General features: G+C 38.8%; 1 protein-coding gene across 1 annotated transcript in view; it reads left to right on the top strand.

Moving 5' to 3' along the window:
* Positions 1–12,438: 12,438 nt before the first annotated feature.
* The window catches only part of CLVS2 (clavesin 2), a 76,190-nt gene continuing 67,426 nt past the window's right edge, over positions 12,439–21,202 (top strand). The window contains exons 1-2 of the mRNA XM_050788713.1: positions 12,439–12,966; positions 13,442–14,399. Coding sequence (XP_050644670.1) covers positions 14,011–14,399 — 389 coding nt within the window. The 5' untranslated portion in view covers positions 12,439–12,966; positions 13,442–14,010. The remainder of the gene's footprint in view (positions 12,967–13,441; positions 14,400–21,202) is intronic.

The following is a 21,202-nucleotide window of genomic DNA, read 5'->3' as shown; positions in this document are numbered from 1 at the left end:
ATTCTTCAGTCTCGTAAGGAAAAAGAATCAGTTTAGGTATTTTGGGAGATCAATTCTCTGGCTGAGGATGTCTAGAAGTGACAATAAATATAAGCAAGTTCTGCTTAGAGATATCAGACAGTTACTATGGTAGAATCAGAGGAAGTTTAGATGATATAAATCCAGTACTTGGGGCTACTTTTTTCACTGGAGACACTTGATGATTGAAGAGAGAACAGCTTAGCATTTGAGAGGCTGACCACTACTTTTGACATCTTTGAAGTTCTGGGGGATTGGTTAGAGTCCATAGCTTATAAAGGGGAAGTGTATTAGAAGCATCATAGTCTGTTTTGCCTGCTATAACAAAAAATACTATAAACTGAATGGCTTATAAACAGCAGAAATTTATTTCTCACAGCTCTGGAGACTGAGAGGTCCAAGATCAAGCCACCAACAGATATGTCTGATGAGGGCTGCTTCCTGTTTCACTGATAGCCATCTTCTTGATGTAATCTTACATGATTGAATTGGTGAACAAACTCTATGGGGTTTGAAATAATAGCACTAATCCCCCCATTCATGAGAATTCTGCCCTCATGATCTAATCACCTCACAAATGCCCCACCTCCAAACACCATAACATTATGAATTAGGATTCTCCTTATGAATTTTGGAGGGAACATAAACATTCAGTTCACTGCAAGAAGTATACTTATCCTCAAAGAGTGTGCAGCTCATTTCCAAACAATTTTATTCCCTGAAATGGGACTGAGTTGATCTGCAGTTCTAGTGCCCAACTGTCCATGAGTGCCAGTGTTTTTAGGTGACTGAGAGAAGCCAATGTAAAAACTCTTTGGAGACAGATAACATCATCCTAGGCCTCAATTTATTTTGCAAGTGTAAGGACAAGTATATAATAAAAAGATAGAGTCATACACTGAAAAAGATAATGCAATACAACTAAAAATAAACATAATAGATAAAATAAATAATAGAACATATCTACCAGGGACCCAAATATTAGAGTTATTAAAGACTTTAAAATCACTGATTATTATGTACAAGGATATAGAAAAATATTTTGTGTGTGTATATTTCTGTGCATGTATCAAGTAGAAATCCTAAAATCAGAAAATACAATAATTAAAAGTAAGAATCAATGAGGCCGGGCGTGGTGGCTCATGCCTGTAATCCCAGAACTTTGGGAGGCCAAGGTGGGTGGATCACGAGGTCAGGAGTTCAAGATAGTGAAACCCTGACCAAGATAGTGAAACTCTGTCTCTACTAAAAAATACAAAAAATTAGCAGGACATGGTGGCAGGTGGCTGTAATCCCAACTACTCAGGAGGCCGAGGCAGGAGAACTGCTTGAATCCAGGAGGTGGAGGTTGCAGTGAGCCTAGATTGCATCACTGTACTCCAGCCTGGGTGACAGAGCAAGACTCCATCTCAAAAAAAAAAAAAAAAAAAGAGAGAAAAAAAAAGAATTCAATGAAGAGACAGTGAAGACAGAGAGCAGCAAATTAGAAAGAGCTGAAGAGTGACTTAATAAACTGAAAAACACATTAGACAGAAAATATCCAAAATAAAAGATGGAGAGAAAAAAATGATGAATAATGCACATGATACAGTAAGAGATATAGAGAAAATAGTGAGGAGATACAATATGTGTATAACTGGAATTCCAGAAGCGGAGGAGAAATAAAATGAAGCAGAAGTGATATTTGAAGATGTCAAGACTTAGATCACTCCAAAATAGGTAAGAGTCATCAAGATAGAATCAAGAAGCCTTATAAATGCCATGAAGAATTTTTAAAATGTATAAAAAGTAATATAAGAAAAACAGAGTGATAAAAGAGTAAAGCAATAGGTGGCTGGAAAGATGGCCGAATAGGAAGAGCTGTGGTCTGCAGCTCCTAGCAAGATCAACCTATAAGGTGGGTAATTTCTGCATTTTCAACTGAAGTACCTGTTTTATCTCACTGGGACTGGTTAGACAGTGGGTGCAGCCCACAGAGGGTGAGCCAAAGCAGAGTGTGGTGTTGCCTCACCCGGGAAGCACAGGGGGTTGGGGAACTCCCTACCCTAGCCAAGGGAAGCCGTGAGGGACTGTGCCATGAAGAACAGTGCATTCTGGCTCAGATACTACACTTTTTCCATGGTCTTCACAACCTGCAGACCAGAAGATTCCCTCAGATTCCTATACCACCAGGGCCTTGAGTTGCAAGCATAAAACTGAGAGGCCCTTTGGGCAGTAACTGAGCTAGCTGCAGGAGATTTTTGTTTGTTTGTTTTGTTTTGTTTGTTAATATACCAGTGGCACCTGGAATGCCAATGAGATAGAACTGTTTACGCCACTGGAAAGGTGGGCTGAAGCCAGGTCGCCAAGTGGTCTAGCTCAGTGAATCCCACCCCCACAAAGCTCAGCAAGCAAAGATCCACTGGGTTGAAATTCTTGCTGCCAGGACAGCAGTCTGAAGTTGACCTGGGACACCTGAGCTTGGTACAGGGAGGGGCATCCACCGTTACTGGGGCTTAATAGGCAGTTTTCCCCTCAGAGTGTAAACAAAGCCCCCCGGGAAGTCCAAACTGGATGGAGCCCACCGCAACTCAGCAAAGCTGCTGTACCCAGACTGCCTCTTTAGATTCCTCCTGTCTGGGCAGGGCATCTCCGAAAGAAAGGCAGCAGCCCCAGTCAGGGGCATATAGATAAAACTCACATCTCCCTTGGACAGAGCACCTGGGGGAAGGGGCAGCTCTGGGTGCAGCTTCAGCAGACTTAAATGTTCCTGCCTCCTAGCTCTGAAGACAGCAGCAGATCTCCCAGTACAGCACTCAAGCTCTGCTAAGGGACAGACTGCCTCCTCAAGTGGGTCCCTAATTCCTGTGTCTTCTGACTGAGAGACACCTTCCAGCAGAGGTCGACAGATACCTCATACAGGAGAACTCCAGCTGGCATCTGGCAGATGCCCCTCTGGGACGAAGCTTCCAGAGGAAGGAGCAGGCACCAATCTTTGCTGTTCTGTAGCCTCCACTGGTGATACTGAGGCAAACAGGTTCTGGAGTGGACCTCCAGCAAACTCCAGCAGACCTGCAGCAGAGGGGCCTGACTGCTAGAAGGAAAACTAACAGACAGAAAGAAATAGCATCAACATTAACAAAAAGGATGTCCACACAAAAACCCTATCCGAAGGTTACCAGCATCAAAGATGAAAGGTAGATAAATCGACAGAGATGAGGAAAAACCAGCGCAAAAAGGCTGAAAATTCCAAATACTAGAATGCATGTTCTCCTCCAAAGGATCACTACTCCTTGCCAGTAAGAACAAAACTAGACAGAGAATGAGTTTGATGAATGGACAAAAGTAGGCTTCAGAAAGTGGGTAATAACACACTCCTGCAAGCTAAAGGAGCATTTTCTAACCCAATATAAGTAAGCCAAGAACCTCAAAAAAAAAAGTTAGAGAAATTGCTAACTAGAATAATCAGTTTAGAGAAGAACATAAATGACCTGATGGAACTGAAAAACATAGCATGAGAACTTTGTGAAGCATGCACAAGTATTAACAGCCAAATCGATCAAGCAGGAGAAAGGTTGTCAGAGATTGAAGACCAATTTAATTAAATAAAGCATGAAGACAAGATTACAGAAAAACGAATGAAGAGGAATGAACAAAGCCTCCAAGAAATATGGGACTATGTGAAGAGACCAAACCTAAATTTGACTGGTGTACTTGAAAGTGACAGGGAGAATGGAACCAAGTTGGAAAACACTCTTCAGGATATTATCCAGGAGAACTTTCGCAACCTAGCAAGACAGGCCAATATTCAAATTCAGGAAATATAAAGAATACCACAAAGATACTCCTTGAGAAGAGCAACCCCAAGACACATAATCATCAGATTCACCAAAGTTGAAATAGAGAAAAAAATGTTAAGGGCAGCCAGAGAGAAAGGTTGGTTTACCCACAAAGGGAAGCCCATCAGACTAACAGCAGATTTCTCTGCAGAAATCCTACAAGTCAGAAGAGAGTGGGGGCTAATATTCAACATTCTTAAAGAAAAGAATTTTCAAACCAGAATTTCATATCCAGCCAAACTAAGCTTAATAAGCAAAGGAGAAATAAAATCTCTTACAGACAAGCAAATGCTGAGAGGTTTTGTCACCACCAGGCCTGCCTTAGAAGAGCTTCTGAAGGAAGCACTAAATATAGAAAGGAAAAACCAGTACCAGTCACTGCAAAAACACACCATATTGTAAAACATCATTGACACTATGAAGAAACTACATCAACTAATGGGCAAAATAACCAGCTAGCTTCATAATGACAGGATCAAATTCACACATAACAATATTAACCTTAAATATAAATGGGCTACATGCCCCAATTAAAAGACACAGACTGGAATATTGGATAAAGAGTCAAGTCCGATTGGTGTGCTGTATTCATGAGACCCATCTCACATGCAAAGACACACATTGGCTCAAAATAAAGGGATGGAGGAATATTTACCAAGCAGATGGAAAGAAAAGAAAAAACGGGGGTTGCAATCATAATCTCTGATAAAACAGACTTTAAACCAACAAAGATCAAAAAAGACAAATAAGGGCATTACATAACGGGAATGGGATCAATGCGACAAGAAGAGCTAACTATCCTAAATATATATGCACTCAATACAGGAACACCCACATTCATAAAGCAAGTTCTTAGAGACCTACAAAGACATAGACTCCCACGCAATTATATTGGGAAACATTAACACCCCACTGTCAATACGAGACAGATCAATGAGACAGAAAATTAACAAGGATATTCAGGACTTGAACTCAGCTCTGGACCAAGAGAACCTAATAGACATCTACAGAACTCACCACCCCAAATCAACAGAACATACATTCTTCTAAGCACCACATCACACTTACTCTAAAATTGACCACATAATTGGAAGTGAAACACTCCTCAGCAAATGCAAAAGAACAGAAATCATAACAAACAGTCTCTCAGACCACAGTGCAATCAAATTAGTACTCAGGATTAAGAAACTCACTCAAAACCACATAACTACATGGAAACTGAAAAACCTGCTCCTGAATGACTACTGGGTAAATAACAAAATTAAGGCAGAAATAAATAAGTTCTTTGAAACCAATGAGAACAAAGAACCAATGTACCAGAATCTCTGAGACACAGCTAAAGCAGAGTATACAGGGAAATTTATAGCACTAAATGCCCACAGGAGAAACGGGAAAGATCTAAAATCAACATCCTAACATTACAATAAAAGGAACTACAGAAGCAAAAGCACACAAACTGAAAAGCTAGCAGAAGACAAGAAATAACTAAGATCAGAGCAGAACTGAAGGAGATAGAGACATAAAAACCCTTTAAAAAATCAATGAATCCAGGAGCTGGTTTTTTGAAAAGACTAACAAAATATATAGATGGCTAGCCACATTAATAAAGAAGAAAAGAGAGAAGAACCAAATAGACATAATAAACAATAATAAAGACGAGATCACCACTAATCCCACAGAAATACAAACTACCATCAGAGAACACTATAAACACCTCTACTCAAATAAACTAGAAAATCTAAAAGAAATGGATAAATTCCTGGACACATACACCCTCCCAAGACTAAACCAGGAAGAAATTGAATCCCTGAATAGAACAATAACAGGTTCTGAAATGGAGGGAGTAATTAATATCCTACCAAACAAGAAAAGCACAGGACCAGACGAGTTCATGGCCGAATTCTACCAGAGGTACAAAGAGGAGCTGGTACCATTCCTTCTGAAACTATTCCAAACAATAGAAAAAGAGGGGCTCCTCCCTATCTCATTTTATGAGGCCAGCATCATCCTGATACCAAAGCCTGGCACAGACACAACAATAAAAAGAAAACTTCAGGAAAATATCCCTGATGAACTTCAATGAAAAAATCCTCATTAAAATACTGACAAACCGAATCCAGCAGCACATCAAAAAGCTTATTCACCACGATCAAGTCGGCTTCATCTCTGGCATGCAAGGCTGGTTCAACATACGCAAATCAATAAATGTAATCCATCACATAAACAGAACCAAGGACAAAAACCACATGATTATCTCAATAGATGCTGGAAAGGCCTTCGATAAAGTTCAACACCCCTTCATGCTAAAAACTCTCAATAAACTAGGTATTGATGGAACATATCTCAAAATAATAAGAGCTATTTTTGACAAACTCACAGCCAATATCATACTGAATGGGCAAAAGCTGGAAGCATTCCCTTTGAAAACTGGCACAAGACAAGGATGCTGTCTCTTACCGCTCCTATTCAGCATACTATTGGAAGTTCTGGCCAGGGCAATCAGGCAAGAGAAAGAAGTAAAGGACACTCAAATAGGACTAGAGGAAGTCAAAATTGTCTCTGTTTGCAGATGACATAATGATATATTTAGTAAACCCCAGCGTCTCAGTCTAAAATCTCCTTATGCTGATAAGCAACTTCAGCAAAGTCTCAGGATACAAAATCAATGTGCAAAAATCACAAGCATTCCTATACACCAAAATAGAGAGTCAAATCATGAGTGAATTCCCATTCACAATTGCTACAAAGAGAATAAAATAACTAGAAATACAACTTACGAGGGATGTGAAAGACCCCTTCAAGGAGAACTACAAACTACATTTCAAGGAAACAAGAGAGGGCACAAACAAATGAACAACATTTTATGCTCATGGATAGGAATAATCAATATTGTGAAAATGGCCACACTTCTGAAAGTAATTTATAGATTCAATGCTATCCCCATTAAGCTATCATTGACTTTCTTCACAGAATTAAAAAAACTACTTTAAATTTCATGTGGAACCAAAAAAGAACCCATATAGCCAAGACAATCCTAAGCAAAAAGAACAAAGCTGGAGGCATCATGCTACCTGACTTCGAACTATACTTCAAGGCTACAGTAACCAAAACAGCATGATACTGGTACCAAAACAGATATATAGATTAATGGAACAGAACAGACGCCTCAAAATAACACCACACATCTACAACCATGTGATCTTTGACAAACCTAACAAAACAAGCAATGGGGAAATAATTCCCTGTTTAATAAATGGTGTTGGGAAAACTGGGTAGCCATATGCAGTAAACGGGAACTGGACCCCCTTTCTTACACCTTATACAAAAATTAACTCAAGATAGATTAAAGACTTAAATGTAAGACCTAAAACCATACAAACCCTAGAAGAAAACCTAGGCAATATCCTTGAGGACATAGGCATGGGCAAAAACTTCATGACAAAAACACCGAAGGCAATGGCAGCAAAGTCAAAATTGACAAGTGAGATCTAATTAAACTAAAGAGCTTCTGCATAGCAAAAGAAACTATCATCAGAGTGAATAGGCAACCTACAGAATGGGAGAAAGTTTTTGCAATCTGTCCATCTGACAAAGGGTTAATATCCAGAATCTATGAGGAATGTAAACAAATTTATAAGAAAAAAACAACCCCATCAGAAAGTGGGCACAGGGTATGAACAGACACTTCTCAAAAGAAGGCATTTATGTGCTCAACAAACATAAAGAAAAGCTCATCAGAAATATGCTGAAAATTAAAGATGAGAAGAGAAAATAAAATCAGTTAGAGACAGATATTACTTTCAAAGGGATAATGAAAAAATTGACAGTTAACTTTACTACAGAGATAATACAAGCCAGAAAAAAAGAAGCGAAATATTTAAAGTATTCAAAGGAAATAGCTGCTAATTGAGAATCCTATAGCTTACAAATATATTTTTAGAGTAAAAGTAAAATAAAATAACTTTCAGACAAATAAAACAATTTATAACCCTCAGATCTGTACTAAAGGAAACATTATAATGTGTTCAAATGAAAAAAAAATCACTACTATATGGAAACTCAGATACAGGAAGGAATAAAGAAGAGTAAAAAGGATACATATGGGGTTAAATCTAAAGCATTAATTCTCAAATTTCAGTGTAAATTAGAATCACTCAAAGGACTGAGCAGAAAACTTTGTGAGCCCCTGAATTTTAGGGAGGATTTCTGATTCAGTATGTCAGGCATGGGAGTTACATTTCTAACAAATTCTCAGGTAATTCTGATGCTGCTGGTCTGGGACCCACACTTTGGGAACCACTGAGGAATATTGGTTGTATAAAAAAATGTGGAGTTTAAAATTTACGTTAAATCACAGTCTACTCACATGTGAAAAATTATTTTTGTGTGACAACAGTTACCCTGTCTAGTAGGGAAAAAAAAAGGTGATCTTTTCAACAAAGAGTCTCCATAAACGGTACTGAGTAAACAGGTTACTGACATGGAAAACAAATTACTTGACCTCTTTTTCACCTTATGTGCAAAACACAATCCGGTGAATTGCACGTCTAAATGTGAAGGGCAACAACAACAAAATTTCTAGATGGTATACTGGGGAATAAATATCTGAGTAATTATGGGATATTCTAAGCAGGACTCAAAAAGCACTCTTCATAGGAGAAAAACTGAATTACTTAAAAATTTAAAATTATGTTGATTAAGAGACAGGGCTAAGAGAGTGAAAAACAAAAACAAGCCATGGACATGGAGAAGATATTCACGACATGTGCAAGTGACAAAGTGTTTATATTCAGAATCTATAAAGAAGCTCTACAATTCAATATTAAAGCAATCAACACCCCACTATAAACATCAGCCAAATCTCTGAAATGACACTTCACACAAATAATGTACAAATGGCCCAAAACAATGTGGAAGTTTATCCTCATTAGTAATGATGGGAAAGCATACCAAAACCATAATGCAGTACCCTTGTTCAGAATGGATAAAGTTAAAATTATAGACAATAATAAGATTTCTGAGAACATGTCACAGTAGGAACACTCATATATTGCTGGGGGGTTGGTGAAACAACCATTTGGAAAAGAGTTTGGCATTATTTACTAAATTTGGAGATGCACATCACATATGACCCAAACATTTTCATTCCTAGGTCTCTCCATGTGCACCAAAAGACATGTACCAGAATGTTAATACATCATGGTTCATAAGATCTGAAACTAACCCAAATTGAAAGCAACCCAAATTTCCCTCCACAGTAGAAGGGACACACATATTATAGTAGGTGTATAAAAATGCAATTCTAGGGCTGGGTGCGGTGGTTCATGCCTGTAATCCCAGTACTTTGGTAGGCCAAGGTGGGCGGATCACAAAGTCAGGAGTTCATAAGCAGCCTGACCAACATGGTTAAACCCTGTCTCTACTAAAAATACAAAAATTAGCCCAGAGTGGTGGTGCATGTCTGTAATCCTGTAATCTCAGCTACTCAGGAGGCTGAGGCAGGAGAATCACTTGAATCTGGGAGGCAGAGGTTGCAGTGAGCCAAGATCATGCCATTGCGCTCCAGCCTGGGTGACAGGGGAGACTCCGTCTCAGAAAATAAATAAATAAATAAATAAATAAATAAATAAATAAATAAATAAATAAAGCAATTATATGCACCATTACTGAATATGAGGGAGCTACTACATACAACAACATTGCCAAATCACACGAATTTAATATTGAATGAAAGAGGTCAATCATAACATTACATATGAATGATTACGTTTAAGTTCAGAAACAGAAAAACAAAATTATAGTTATTTAGTTGGTAAAATTAAAAACAAACAAACAAGGATTACTTTTAAAATAAAGACAGTATGGCTTCCTTTGTTGGAAAGAGGTCAGTAGTTAGGAGGGGAATGGGAGGGGGCTTTCCGGCTACTGACAATGCTTGGTTTCTTAACCTGGTTGGACACCTACATGTGTGTTTCCCTTGTAAGATAGAATTGAGCTGTATATCTTTATTTTGTGCTCCTTTTTGTGCATATATTTTATTTAACAATAAAGAGAATAAAATGTTTTAAAACGTAAACTACTCTATTCATTTTAAATTTAGCAGTAAACCAAACTCTTCTTTCTAGTTACTTGAAAATACCTGCAGTCCTTGATTTAATTATTTTTCCAATAATGCTTTAATTAATCCTTTTATTAAGATAATTTATTCTCATATTCCAGTTCCTACATTACTTTGCATTAATTTGGCAAGGTAAATTAATATTGAATGAAAATCAAATGCTCTGATGTCATCTGAATAAACACCTTGTTTAATTTTAGATGGCTTTGTGTATTCATTTTGGTTTCCAAACTGAGTCAAATGTATAAGTAGAGAGAGAATAACAGTATAATCACTAATGATTTGTAAATATGATTTAAAAATCTCATATATACCTAACTGACCCTATCCAACAATCCTAATGGGTGATAGAGACTATTTCTGTCATATGTTGATATGTTAAAATAAATCTATTTTAATAATAAATAACAAATATGTCATCTTTCAATATTGGTCATATCATATGCTGGGCAAAAAAAATAAATTTTATTTTATAAATTTCATTAAAAATATAGTCTAATATGTCCATCTCAGAGAACAAAGTTAAGCGATTGGTTTTTCATCAAGGTGAAAGATCTGCATTTTAACTCTACTTACAGGCTAACAAGTTAACTGGCTATAGTTTCATGGATGCAGATGGAAGATGCAAAACTCCTGGCTTAGAGATAAAGGATTTTGTCACTCAGGCATAGCAGGCAGTATGAGTATCTGCATATCTTGCACTGTTCCCTTGAGCTCTAATTCCCACAGAGCTAAGAAAGAGCATCACGTGATACTGGCATAAACAGTGGGTGGCATTACAGTAGAGTAGCTCTGAGTTTAGGGAATTCAAATAAGCCTGCCTACCTTTTGGTCAGGAGAGGGATATCACAGATTTCAAGGCTTTGTTTCAGGTGGAGGTACTATCTCTATCTTCCAAGATCTTTCAAGACCATTTACTGTACAAATACCCTTGAAAAAATAGTCTAGGCAAAAGGGTAGTTAGTGCCTTGCTCATAAGACAGGTAGAAACACAATGGATCCAGGGAGAATTGTCTCACCATGTTGGTGATGACTCTAACCTCTTCATACAGTTGATACGAAACATAAATTTTCTTCAACCTCTAAAATATTAGACAAAAATGATTTTTTTCCAATTTCTAAAAATGAGAACCAAAAATTTAACAGTTCACATTGGATTCGGAATGCTTAGAAAGTCATAATCACTTAAAATCCTATAAGGACCTTATGTAGAGAGTATATATACAACACACACATGTATTAACATACATACACTCACCTAAGTGGTTTATTTTCTGCCTTCTCCATTTAAAACATAAATTCCTTGACAATAATGACTGTGTATGTGTGTGTTTGTGTGTGTGTGTAATTTATTGTCTTATTCGAGTTCCTACATTAATTTGCATTAATTTAATAAATGCTCTAGCTCTACCATACAACCCTTTTCCTTCTTTCTTTTTGTCAGCACCATCGCCATGAGAACAGCAAAACAAGTGTGCCTGTATTTTGAGGGTTCTCGTAGTCATTAAAAATGAAAATGACAAGGTAAGAAATGTCAAGATAAGAAAATGACAAAATTTGCTTGTGTTGAAGACCACTTCCTATACACAGAATCCAGAAAAATGACCCACACCTCGTGGAACTCAGTAAATATTAGTTGCATTGAGTTAACTTCAATTCAAGACTCCATTCTACAGTTTGTAAGTCAAAAGTTGCTCTTAGTAACACGCTCAGTAATACGTGCTGTGTTTTGAAAATAGAAAATATCCCTTTTCCTTAAATCCGTAGTCATTTTAAGCGCAATGACTCCTGTTTATTTATAATGATTCTCATATGCAGATGTATACAACTGAAGGAAGGATGGTATGTGTTTCCAGAAATATTTGCTTTATCATGACATATGACTGAAGCACCTATTTTTTTCTTCCTTTGAGAATTATGTTTTTATTATCATTTACCCTAGTGCTCATTTTCATCCTCTCCAACAGAAATTTAGCGGGGAGACTGTATGGTTGAAAAACTACTCATGTAAGTTCCTCCGGAGGCTTAATCATCAACACATTGACTTGGAACCACTCTGGTCTTTTCTAAATTAAATATCTCTGTCTACAACAAATGCGAAAAGTACAAAATGTTTCCGTACTCCTTCTACATCAAAATTGCCTCCTACAGGAACTAGAAAATGCGTGTCAATATGAATTACCGTCTACAACAGCTACTCTCCCGGCCGATCTGGGGTCTTGCACACAAAGGGAGAGAGAGGGGCGTGGGGAGGCTGGAAAGCATCGCTGCACCCGCCCCCCACCCCGCTGGCCCGGCGACGTCCGCTCAGCAGCCTGCTGAGGAGTGGGGACGAAGAGCAGCCTAAACTTAGTGCTCGGGATATTTCGATGCCACCCAAATTGCCGTCCTACCCCAACCAGGCAGGGAGAGGAGCGGAGTGCGCTCGCGAGCTGAGTGAGTGCTTACGTCGCAGCGAGATCTGTGCTGGGATAATTAGAGAGGAGTTGGGCTGAGCCGAGTCCTCTTTTAGCAGCAGCAGCCGGAGCCGCCGCCGCAGCCCGGAGGGGCGCGCCCGACTCGGACAGCTCGGGAGAGCCCCAGGAGAGGCCAGCGCCGCACAGCAGCCGCCCGGCTTTTCCCACCGCCCCGGCTGCTCCCGGAGGGCGCACAAAGGCGGTGACCGCCCGAGTGGCCTTCTCCGTCCAGGCATTCGGGTCCTCCTCCCCACCTTCTCTCCCGAAGGCGAAAATGGCAGGGCCAGGCGAGGACCTGGCACAGCGGTGGCCCTAGCCCTGCGATCCCCACCCCTCCTGCTGGGAGAGGCTGCGGGCTGCCCGCGGACGATGTGGCCGCGGCTGCCCCCGAGCGCATCTTCGGCCCGGGTCCCTGCCGCCGCCTCTCTTCTCTGCTCCTTCCATCCCGCCCAGAGGAGTTGATGCCGCTGTCGCCGCCGCTGCCGCTGCTGAAGCCGCGGCTGATGGATGCCAGGGAGTGCCGCATTGCTTAGCGACCCCGCCTCCGGGTTTGCTGGTAGGAGCGGCTGCTCTTTCTTCTTTCTTGCTTTGGGGTTTTATAGAAAAGATAAGGACATTTTTATTTCATTCTCCCAACGCTCTCCCCTTCTCTTCGTTTTTGAAATGTGCATTCCCAGAGAGATCCCCGGTCTCCTCCTTCCCTCCCCCCTCCCCCCTTTTCTCCCACCCCGCGGCAAGTCCCTGGAAATGAAGGGCTAGAGGAAGGCAGAAGTTGGGGGTGGGGTTGGGGGAGCCCACGCTGGTACCGACGCCACCAGAACCCCTGCTGGTGCCTTATGAGATCACGGTGTATCTCAAAGGGGAGGTGGGAAGGTACGCTATCTGCAGAGTCTTCACCTAATTGGATCACAATAATCTTAAATCAATCACACAAATATGTCTCTTAAAAATATCGTCTTTGAATAAGTAGAGGGAGAAATAATCTCCTTTCTCCCCATCTTTCTCTCTGTCTCTTTCTCTTTCTGGCAAAGATGATCTCTCTCCGCCCCGGAGCTCCGCGCTGAAGAGCTACCTTATTATTAATCAGAATTTCCATCGCCACCCCTGGCAGGCGTATCCTTCAGCAGGGACCGCAGGAACATTCACAGTGCAGGGGCTGAGATGTGCGTGGGGGTTGTTTTTGTTACATCTTGGAAGAGAAGAGAAGAGGACAGTACCAAGATCAGAACCACCCGTGCTAGGTGGGATTAGGGGTGATTTGTTAGGAGAGAGAAAGGACAAGAAGAGGAGTGCAGAGCCCTTCAGGGGTTTACATCTCTTTAAAGGAAAGGGAAGAGGGAGCCAAAGTGGGGTGTTGTATTTTAGGGGGCGGAGGAAGAAGTTTACACCACCCCGTACCCCACCCCCACCCCAGTAAAGCTGGGGGAAAGTAGGAGCAACAGGGCACTTGATTGGACACCAAGATTATTAATTTCCTGTAGGGGAGAGGAAGCAGGCAGCAGGAGGTCTGGGGGCTGGAGTCTGGTGGTGGCAAGGGCCAGGTTTGCTTTGGGACAGTCAACAAGGGCTTCTGAGGGAAATCTCCGGGATAGGCAGAACAATGACTCATTTGCAAGCTGGTCTCTCCCCTGAGACCCTGGAGAAAGCTCGCCTGGAGCTCAATGAAAACCCAGACACGCTGCACCAGGACATCCAGGAGGTGAGGGATATGGTCATCACCAGGCCGGACATTGGCTTTCTGCGTACGGATGATGCCTTCATCTTACGCTTCTTGCGGGCTAGGAAGTTTCATCACTTTGAGGCCTTCCGCCTCCTGGCGCAGTACTTTGAGTACCGGCAGCAGAACCTGGACATGTTCAAAAGCTTTAAGGCCACCGACCCTGGCATCAAGCAGGCACTGAAGGATGGCTTTCCCGGGGGCCTGGCCAATCTGGACCACTATGGCAGGAAGATTCTAGTCCTTTTTGCTGCCAATTGGGATCAGAGCAGGTAAATCCTAAATCCAAACTTGTGTTCTCCTTTTACTCTCCCATTTTCCAGAATTTACCCCTAGTAGTGTCATGGTTTTGTAGATTTGATATTTTTGTTTATTCGGCTTGGAGAAAAGAGAAACAAACCAGGAGACGAGTTTTTGGTGGGTACCCTGGGAAGGGAGGAGGGCTTGTATTTTTGCTTTTAAAACTTACTTCATTAACACCCAGTTTCTACTGCAGCTTTAAGGTGCTACCTTAATCATGTTATTGCAACTAGATCTAAATCACTTAACTTGTAAATAAAGCTTCTCTATATGTTTCACCTTCCGAATAAGTTTATTAGGCTGGATAAACCAGTATGAAAATGAGGACAACTTTTCCTCCTTCTTCCTAAAAAAATTATTAAACTAGACCCATCATCATGGTCATCATCATCACATCATCATCATCCTCTCTTTGGTACTGACCTTATATCTTTTAAGCGTAGCCTGGTGTTCGACCAAAAGCAAGTAGTTTTGTTGCTTGGGAACTTCTCTGCTTGATGATGTGTAGAAGAAGGAATAATATGATGTGTGTCCCTTCAATGAAAGGAAGAGTTTCATCCTCTGTCGCTGAGCATGCCTGCTGAAACTGAAAATGTACACTGACTGGTGTATGTGTTCTACACCTGCCACTAATCTAAAGAATCTGTTTCCTGTCTTATGTGATTTTTCATCTTTTGGAAGGAAGTGGAAAATATTCAGATGTGTCAGTTGGTGGACTTTTTGAGCTCCTGTGCTATTTAATAGAGGAGAAATAATATTCTTTTAATCAACATTATTATAGAAAAATGTAGACAATGACACTTCTGTATCCTCAATCAGAACTGTTTTCTCAGACTGAAAGATATAAGAAATTATAAAAGGCTCTTGTGTAAGGTAGTTTCAATTAAGTTCAAAGTTAAATATATTTCATGGGACTTAAAAATGCTACCAGAGCTATGAATCATAAGAAGCTGCTTGTTAAGACATTGGTGTATTTTTAGTTCTGTGAATGGTGACTTTCGATGCATCTGGTTAGTTTAAATCATCTCTGGAGCCATTGTACAAGACATTTACAGTTACTGAGAAGGCTTGTAGATCATAGAGATTTCCAGATAGACTTCTGAGTCTTGGTATTTTAGAATATAAATTAATATTTTAAATTATTTTTTCTCTCATTTTATTGTGATTTTTTCCCCTGTAATTCTAGGTTAAGAATCACTCTGATTTTTTTAGGCAAATAGAAAGACAAACTACTACCTGAAGATTCATAATGCTGAGAAACTCATGCAGAGTTAGTCATTCAGAGGGAATGGAGTTTTGTTACTTACTTTGGCCAGTTATAGAGATGTTATTTGACTTTTTATCAGGTAGCTTAAAATTTTAAAGAATTACAACATTTTATTCATTGACCACAATTTTTGTTTAAAAAATGTTTTTTTCATCATAAAAGTACATTGTAGGATCATGCAAATCAATGACTGTGTATAACAAAGCTGAAACATTTTATTCAAGGAAAAAAACTAATATTCTGTATGTCAGATTGGAACTTTGTTAATTTAGCTATAGTGAAATGGAAACTGGAAATTTTATATTTATATAAATCTTGAAGTCTGTTAGAGATACCATTATGGAGGCAGATTGCAATCAGATATATATATATGATATATATATATATATATATATCATATATATATATACATCAGACCTATTTTCATTAATTTCTATAAGTACATTAATATTCATAATGATTTGTAAACCTAATTAAGATGAAAGTCACTTATAGTTTTCATATATAGGAGAAGGTGATAATTCTGAATTTATTAAAGACACTGTGTTTTAGTTGTCCATCTCATGCTTCCATATAAAGGGAAGATAACTAGTAATCAAATTCTCTTTCTCTGGAAATCTACAATGTAAAGGAAGTTAATAATTGGTATATAGAATTATATTTTATTAAACTTACACATAATCTTAAATACTAAAATGTTGTGTATTAGAACAAAATGAAAAGCTGTGTTCTGTAGAAATACCCTGTCAAGATGTCTAGAATTGTAATTATGAATTCTATTTCTATGGTTGGAAATAAACAGGTATAATCAAGAAGTTATAGCATATCAAGGTGAAAATATATACAAGTGATTTAGAGCTTAGTCGAAATTTCAGTCGAGTTTCTTCCTATATTAAAAAAATAGTAATCCCCTCTTCTTCCCCACCTTCCGTTTATCCCAAATCTACATAACCCAATGACAGGGACTAGTGGACAAACAGATCCGTCATCTTGGCACCCTCTATAAACCTTTATCACTGGAACATGTGCATAAAAACTTCCTTGGCTCCTGCACTGAAACTCAAAGGACAGCTGCCTTTCTGCCAATGCCAGGATGTTACCAACCCTTCTCAGCCTGAATTCCTTTCCTCGACCCTGAAGGCTCCTTGACTCCTACAGAAGTCTGCCTCTTTCCTTAGATGTTTGTTACTATTATTGCTCTGTTAGGTGGATGATGCCATGTGCTAGTTTCTCTTGTCCTTCATCCCTCCTTTGTTCTGTGAGTGAGATGTTCTCACCTTTCAGGCCTTGATCCCACCAATCCAAAACTACCTGGGTTTCTCCAGAAGACTGCATGTCTGAAAATAATCCTAACAACATTCTTTGAGTTGTTAAGTGAATCACCTGGCTTTCAACAACTTTCTTAAAAAGTAGCCTGTTTTAAAGAAACAGTATGTGAGAAGTGTAGATGATTACATAGGTAAATTCTAGAAACGAGGCAGAAGAAAATGCCTTCATGTATTTGGAAAACAGGTTATTTATAACTTTCCAACTACAAAAGGAAAAACAAGATTTTATGAATTTTTTAAAAATTTGTAAAGACCCCCAACAGAATTGATGTAAGAAAAAGACTACATCATGTTATCATATTTATTACAGCACTTGAACTAGAGTAGATGCTCAATAAATGTTAGAGTTGAATTGAATTAAGCCTTTGTATAAAAAGAATTCTGAGTAGAGATTTATTTGATATATGCTTTCGCCCCTATCAAATCTGTGGGACAATTTTCTGTGCTCCTCAGGACACTGAAAACAGTAAAAGCGTGTGAGACAGTGATTATAAATAAAATAGTGTCTGTTTCTGCTGCAATATAGTGTAGGTTAGTTTTAGGTTATTGTAAAGAATTGGATGATTTCCAAAGTCTTTTTGAGAAACATGGCATCATTAAGAAGACTAACGTAAAATCGTAATATTTACAGTGTACCCTCCTTCTAACAAATCTAAAAAAAGAAAATGGAAATACTCAAATGTCAAAATGACTTGCAGTGTGGTCTGTGGTTCTTTCAAAAAAAGAATAGAGCAGGTCCAGATGACCTGTTACATTTGTTGAGCTGTGCCTTGGAAAGGATTCATATAATTTTATCTCCTTTTAGATTGCCTTATATAATTTCTGACAACAAATGTAAACGCCATGGAATTAAAAACGATTTGACTGTTACACTGCATCACAAGGATGCCTTTATCCTCCATGCATTGCATACTGTTTTCCTTCCTAAATGATAGTGACCTGCTTAGGACTCAGCAAATACCTTCAAATGCTTTGCATGATCTTTTCAACAGAGTGTGAGGATAATGTGTCATAAAGCTAACAGAGGTTAACACGGCTGGAGAAAAGGAAACTTGGAAAGAAAGTACATGGCATTCTAGGTCCTAGAGCATGCAAGCAGGTATCTAAGAAATTGAAATCTGCTGTCACATAATTATTGGAAATATTCATGAGTGAAATTGTGTCACCTGAAACATAATGATGATAGGAAGTATGAGAGTTCACCTGTAAGTTGTCAGCCTGCAAGTCATATTTCATTTCTCTAGATCTCATTAGAAGTACGTAGTTCACTATTCTTTAGTACAGCAAACAACCATTTATCTGGAATATGGTTAATAGTCATTAGAAACAGTAATTCTCTGAACTTTAGTGTAGCAAACCACTATTTATCTGGAATCTAGTTAATGGCCATTCGAAAACAAGCACAGTTAGAACCAAAATGATTCTTAGCATGGTGGCAATCCAGAAATCACTGGCCACCATGCATGGTCTTTGGCTTATCATAGTGGACATTGATTACCACTTACAGTAGTGAAGCTCTGGAAGGGGCAGAAAATTGATTGCTCAGACATTGATATGATCCTTCAACTTTCCTGGAATTTGCCCCAAAAACTTGTCAGTTTTCTCCTATTTTGTGGCTTTTTCATACAAAAGCAAACATTGTATGAATGGTTGCTATTTGTGGTTCAGTTTGAATTAGGATCATGTTTCCATTTACTAAAATAATATGGCCAATGTTCAGAATAGAAGATTATGGTGCTGATAGCTTACAGTTTTAAAACATAGCCACAGACTACACAGATGTGCATTAATGTCAGTCACAAAGCTTTACTTATCTCTGGAATTGTACTAAAAATAAATAAAATAAAAATAAAATAAAATGAACAGGAATAGACTAAAACAGTCCAGGGCAATTATCCAGATAATTGTGGAGAAATATTTATACTCAGCAACAAAAAAAGCAAAAAAAAAAAAAAAAAAAAAAAAAAAAAAAAAAAATAAAGAGATTTAACTTTGCAGCTTAATTTTTCAAGAATTTTTTTCTCGGTTTATTAACATATTAAATAATTCCCAACTTTTTGCTTCAATACCTAGTTATAACTAGTGGCACAGTCAGGAGTTCTTCTCTTAAAAATTCTGGAGGCATAGCTTTGCTGTCTTTTGGGTGGATACTGGTTAGGGCCAAACCACAAATGTCAGGTGTGTATTCCATGGGACCTCTGTCCCAGCAGAGCTTCCATCTTGCTTCCTTTCAGGGAAACTCTTTTAACAAGTCCTCTGCTGACTGCAACTTATTCCAAAGTATACTCTTGGTACATATCATGGCAAATAGGGGAGGGAAAAAGTTGTCCTGATAAATGTTGGAGGAATACTGTGATGAATCTCTGCAAAAATAGGACAATCTCCAAAAACTGGGGCAATTATGCAATAATTAGTAAAATAATCCCGAAATAACAGCAAAAGCTACAAGTGCCAACCTTCAGTAGGACGTTGACTAAGTCTGGCCTGAGCCAAGCTATTTTCATGTTTCAAAATCAACTTTAAACAAGGTCGAGAAGCAAAGGATTTGAGGTTACTACAGTGTCCTGAAAGGATGCCTCAAAAGAAATGTTTAAAGATATTTTAAAACATGAGCCAATAGTATATTAACAAGTTATCCTTAGTAAATTAATAAATTTCCTCCTTTCTGAGGGAAATATTAAATTCTCTTACTTCACTGAGGGCAGGTACATCTATTTCACTATTACAGTAAGTGGTTATTACACTATTATAGTATCATGAAGGAAAGGATACTCCTGTATGTGGGATCCTTATGATATCAAATGACAAACTGAATGATTACTATTTCGCTCAAATGAATTAAAAAAATACACTTTGATTGAGCATCTGTTATGTACGTAGCATTTTAGTAGGTGCTGGGGGCAAATAAAGACACATACATTGTACTATTAAGCGATATGTAATAGTATCTCTCTGGGAAGAAAAAACATGTAAAGCTGAGTAACTCTCAGAGGTCATACGCAACTAATGAGGATATTGTTTACCAGTGCTAGAAGTTGGGGACAGGTGGGCAGCTGTGGGCTACTCAGTGTTGTGTAGGAAAAACATTGCCTGCTTGGTTAACTGAATTCAACATTTATTGTTCCATTTTTATTCATTATTCATTTAAAAATAATTCTACTGTGTGTATTGTAGCAATTAAGTACTTCATTCATGATCATACAATTAGTAAATGAATTAGTCACTTTTTGTGTGTGTGTGTGTAGACAGTTACCAACCTAAATCTAGGGAAAGGCAAATGTATTAAAAAATCAAGCTCTGATAATTAAAGACAATTCCATCTATGGTTTAGAAAATCTCGATTAACTATAACAATACAGGCAATTAAGAGCAGAATGTTAAGGTGGAAGAATAAACTTTCTGAAGACAAAGACTTTACTAACTAGATGTTTGCTTAAAGTACTTGGCCCTGATAAAAAGAGTTGCCTTTCTAATGTGTTTGTGTGCTCCCAGCACGGTTCTGTTTTATTTTATTTTATTTTTTGGTGGCAATAGATGCAAAAGTTTTTCTTTACCCATCTTCTTCAAAGAAAGACATTTTGCCTGTGGATGTTTCATTTCCAGTGATTCTCTTGTTCTCATTCACCTACATTCCCACAGCAGTAATATTAAAGCAAGGCTCAGACATCTAATCATCTGTGCTCAGTAATACAAGCCAGACAGATGAAATTTCAAGAGATCATATTTCCTCCAGGGATTGTGGATTTAGCCATTTCTTATTCTGAGTCCTAAGGATGTCTTATTGCTTTTCCTCCACCAAAGTTCCCTATTGTGGTGAGGCTAGAGAGTGCCAGGATATTGACTTCCTGATCTCCTATTTTCTGATATACATATTATGCTACCATGAAAAAGCAGACCAGGCCAGGCATGGTGGCTCATGCCTGTAATCCAAACACTTTGGGAGGCCAAGGCAGGTGGATCACCTGAGGTCAGGAGTTGGAGACCAGCCTGGTCAACATGGTGAAACTCCGTCTCTACTAAAAATACAAAAATTAGCTGGGCCTTGTGGCGGGTGCCTGTAAACCCAGCTACTAGGGAGGCTGAGGCAGGAGAATCGCTTGAACCCAGGAGGTGGAGGTTTCAGTGAGCTGAGATCATGCCATAGCACTCCAGCTTGGGCGACAAGAACAAAACTCCATCT

The sequence above is a fragment of the Macaca thibetana genome, chromosome 4, assembly GCF_024542745.1.
Source record: "Macaca thibetana thibetana isolate TM-01 chromosome 4, ASM2454274v1, whole genome shotgun sequence".
NCBI lineage: Eukaryota > Metazoa > Chordata > Mammalia > Primates > Cercopithecidae > Macaca > Macaca thibetana.
The sequence above is the reverse complement of the archived record's forward strand: the minus strand, read 5'-3'. Positions and strand labels throughout refer to the sequence as shown.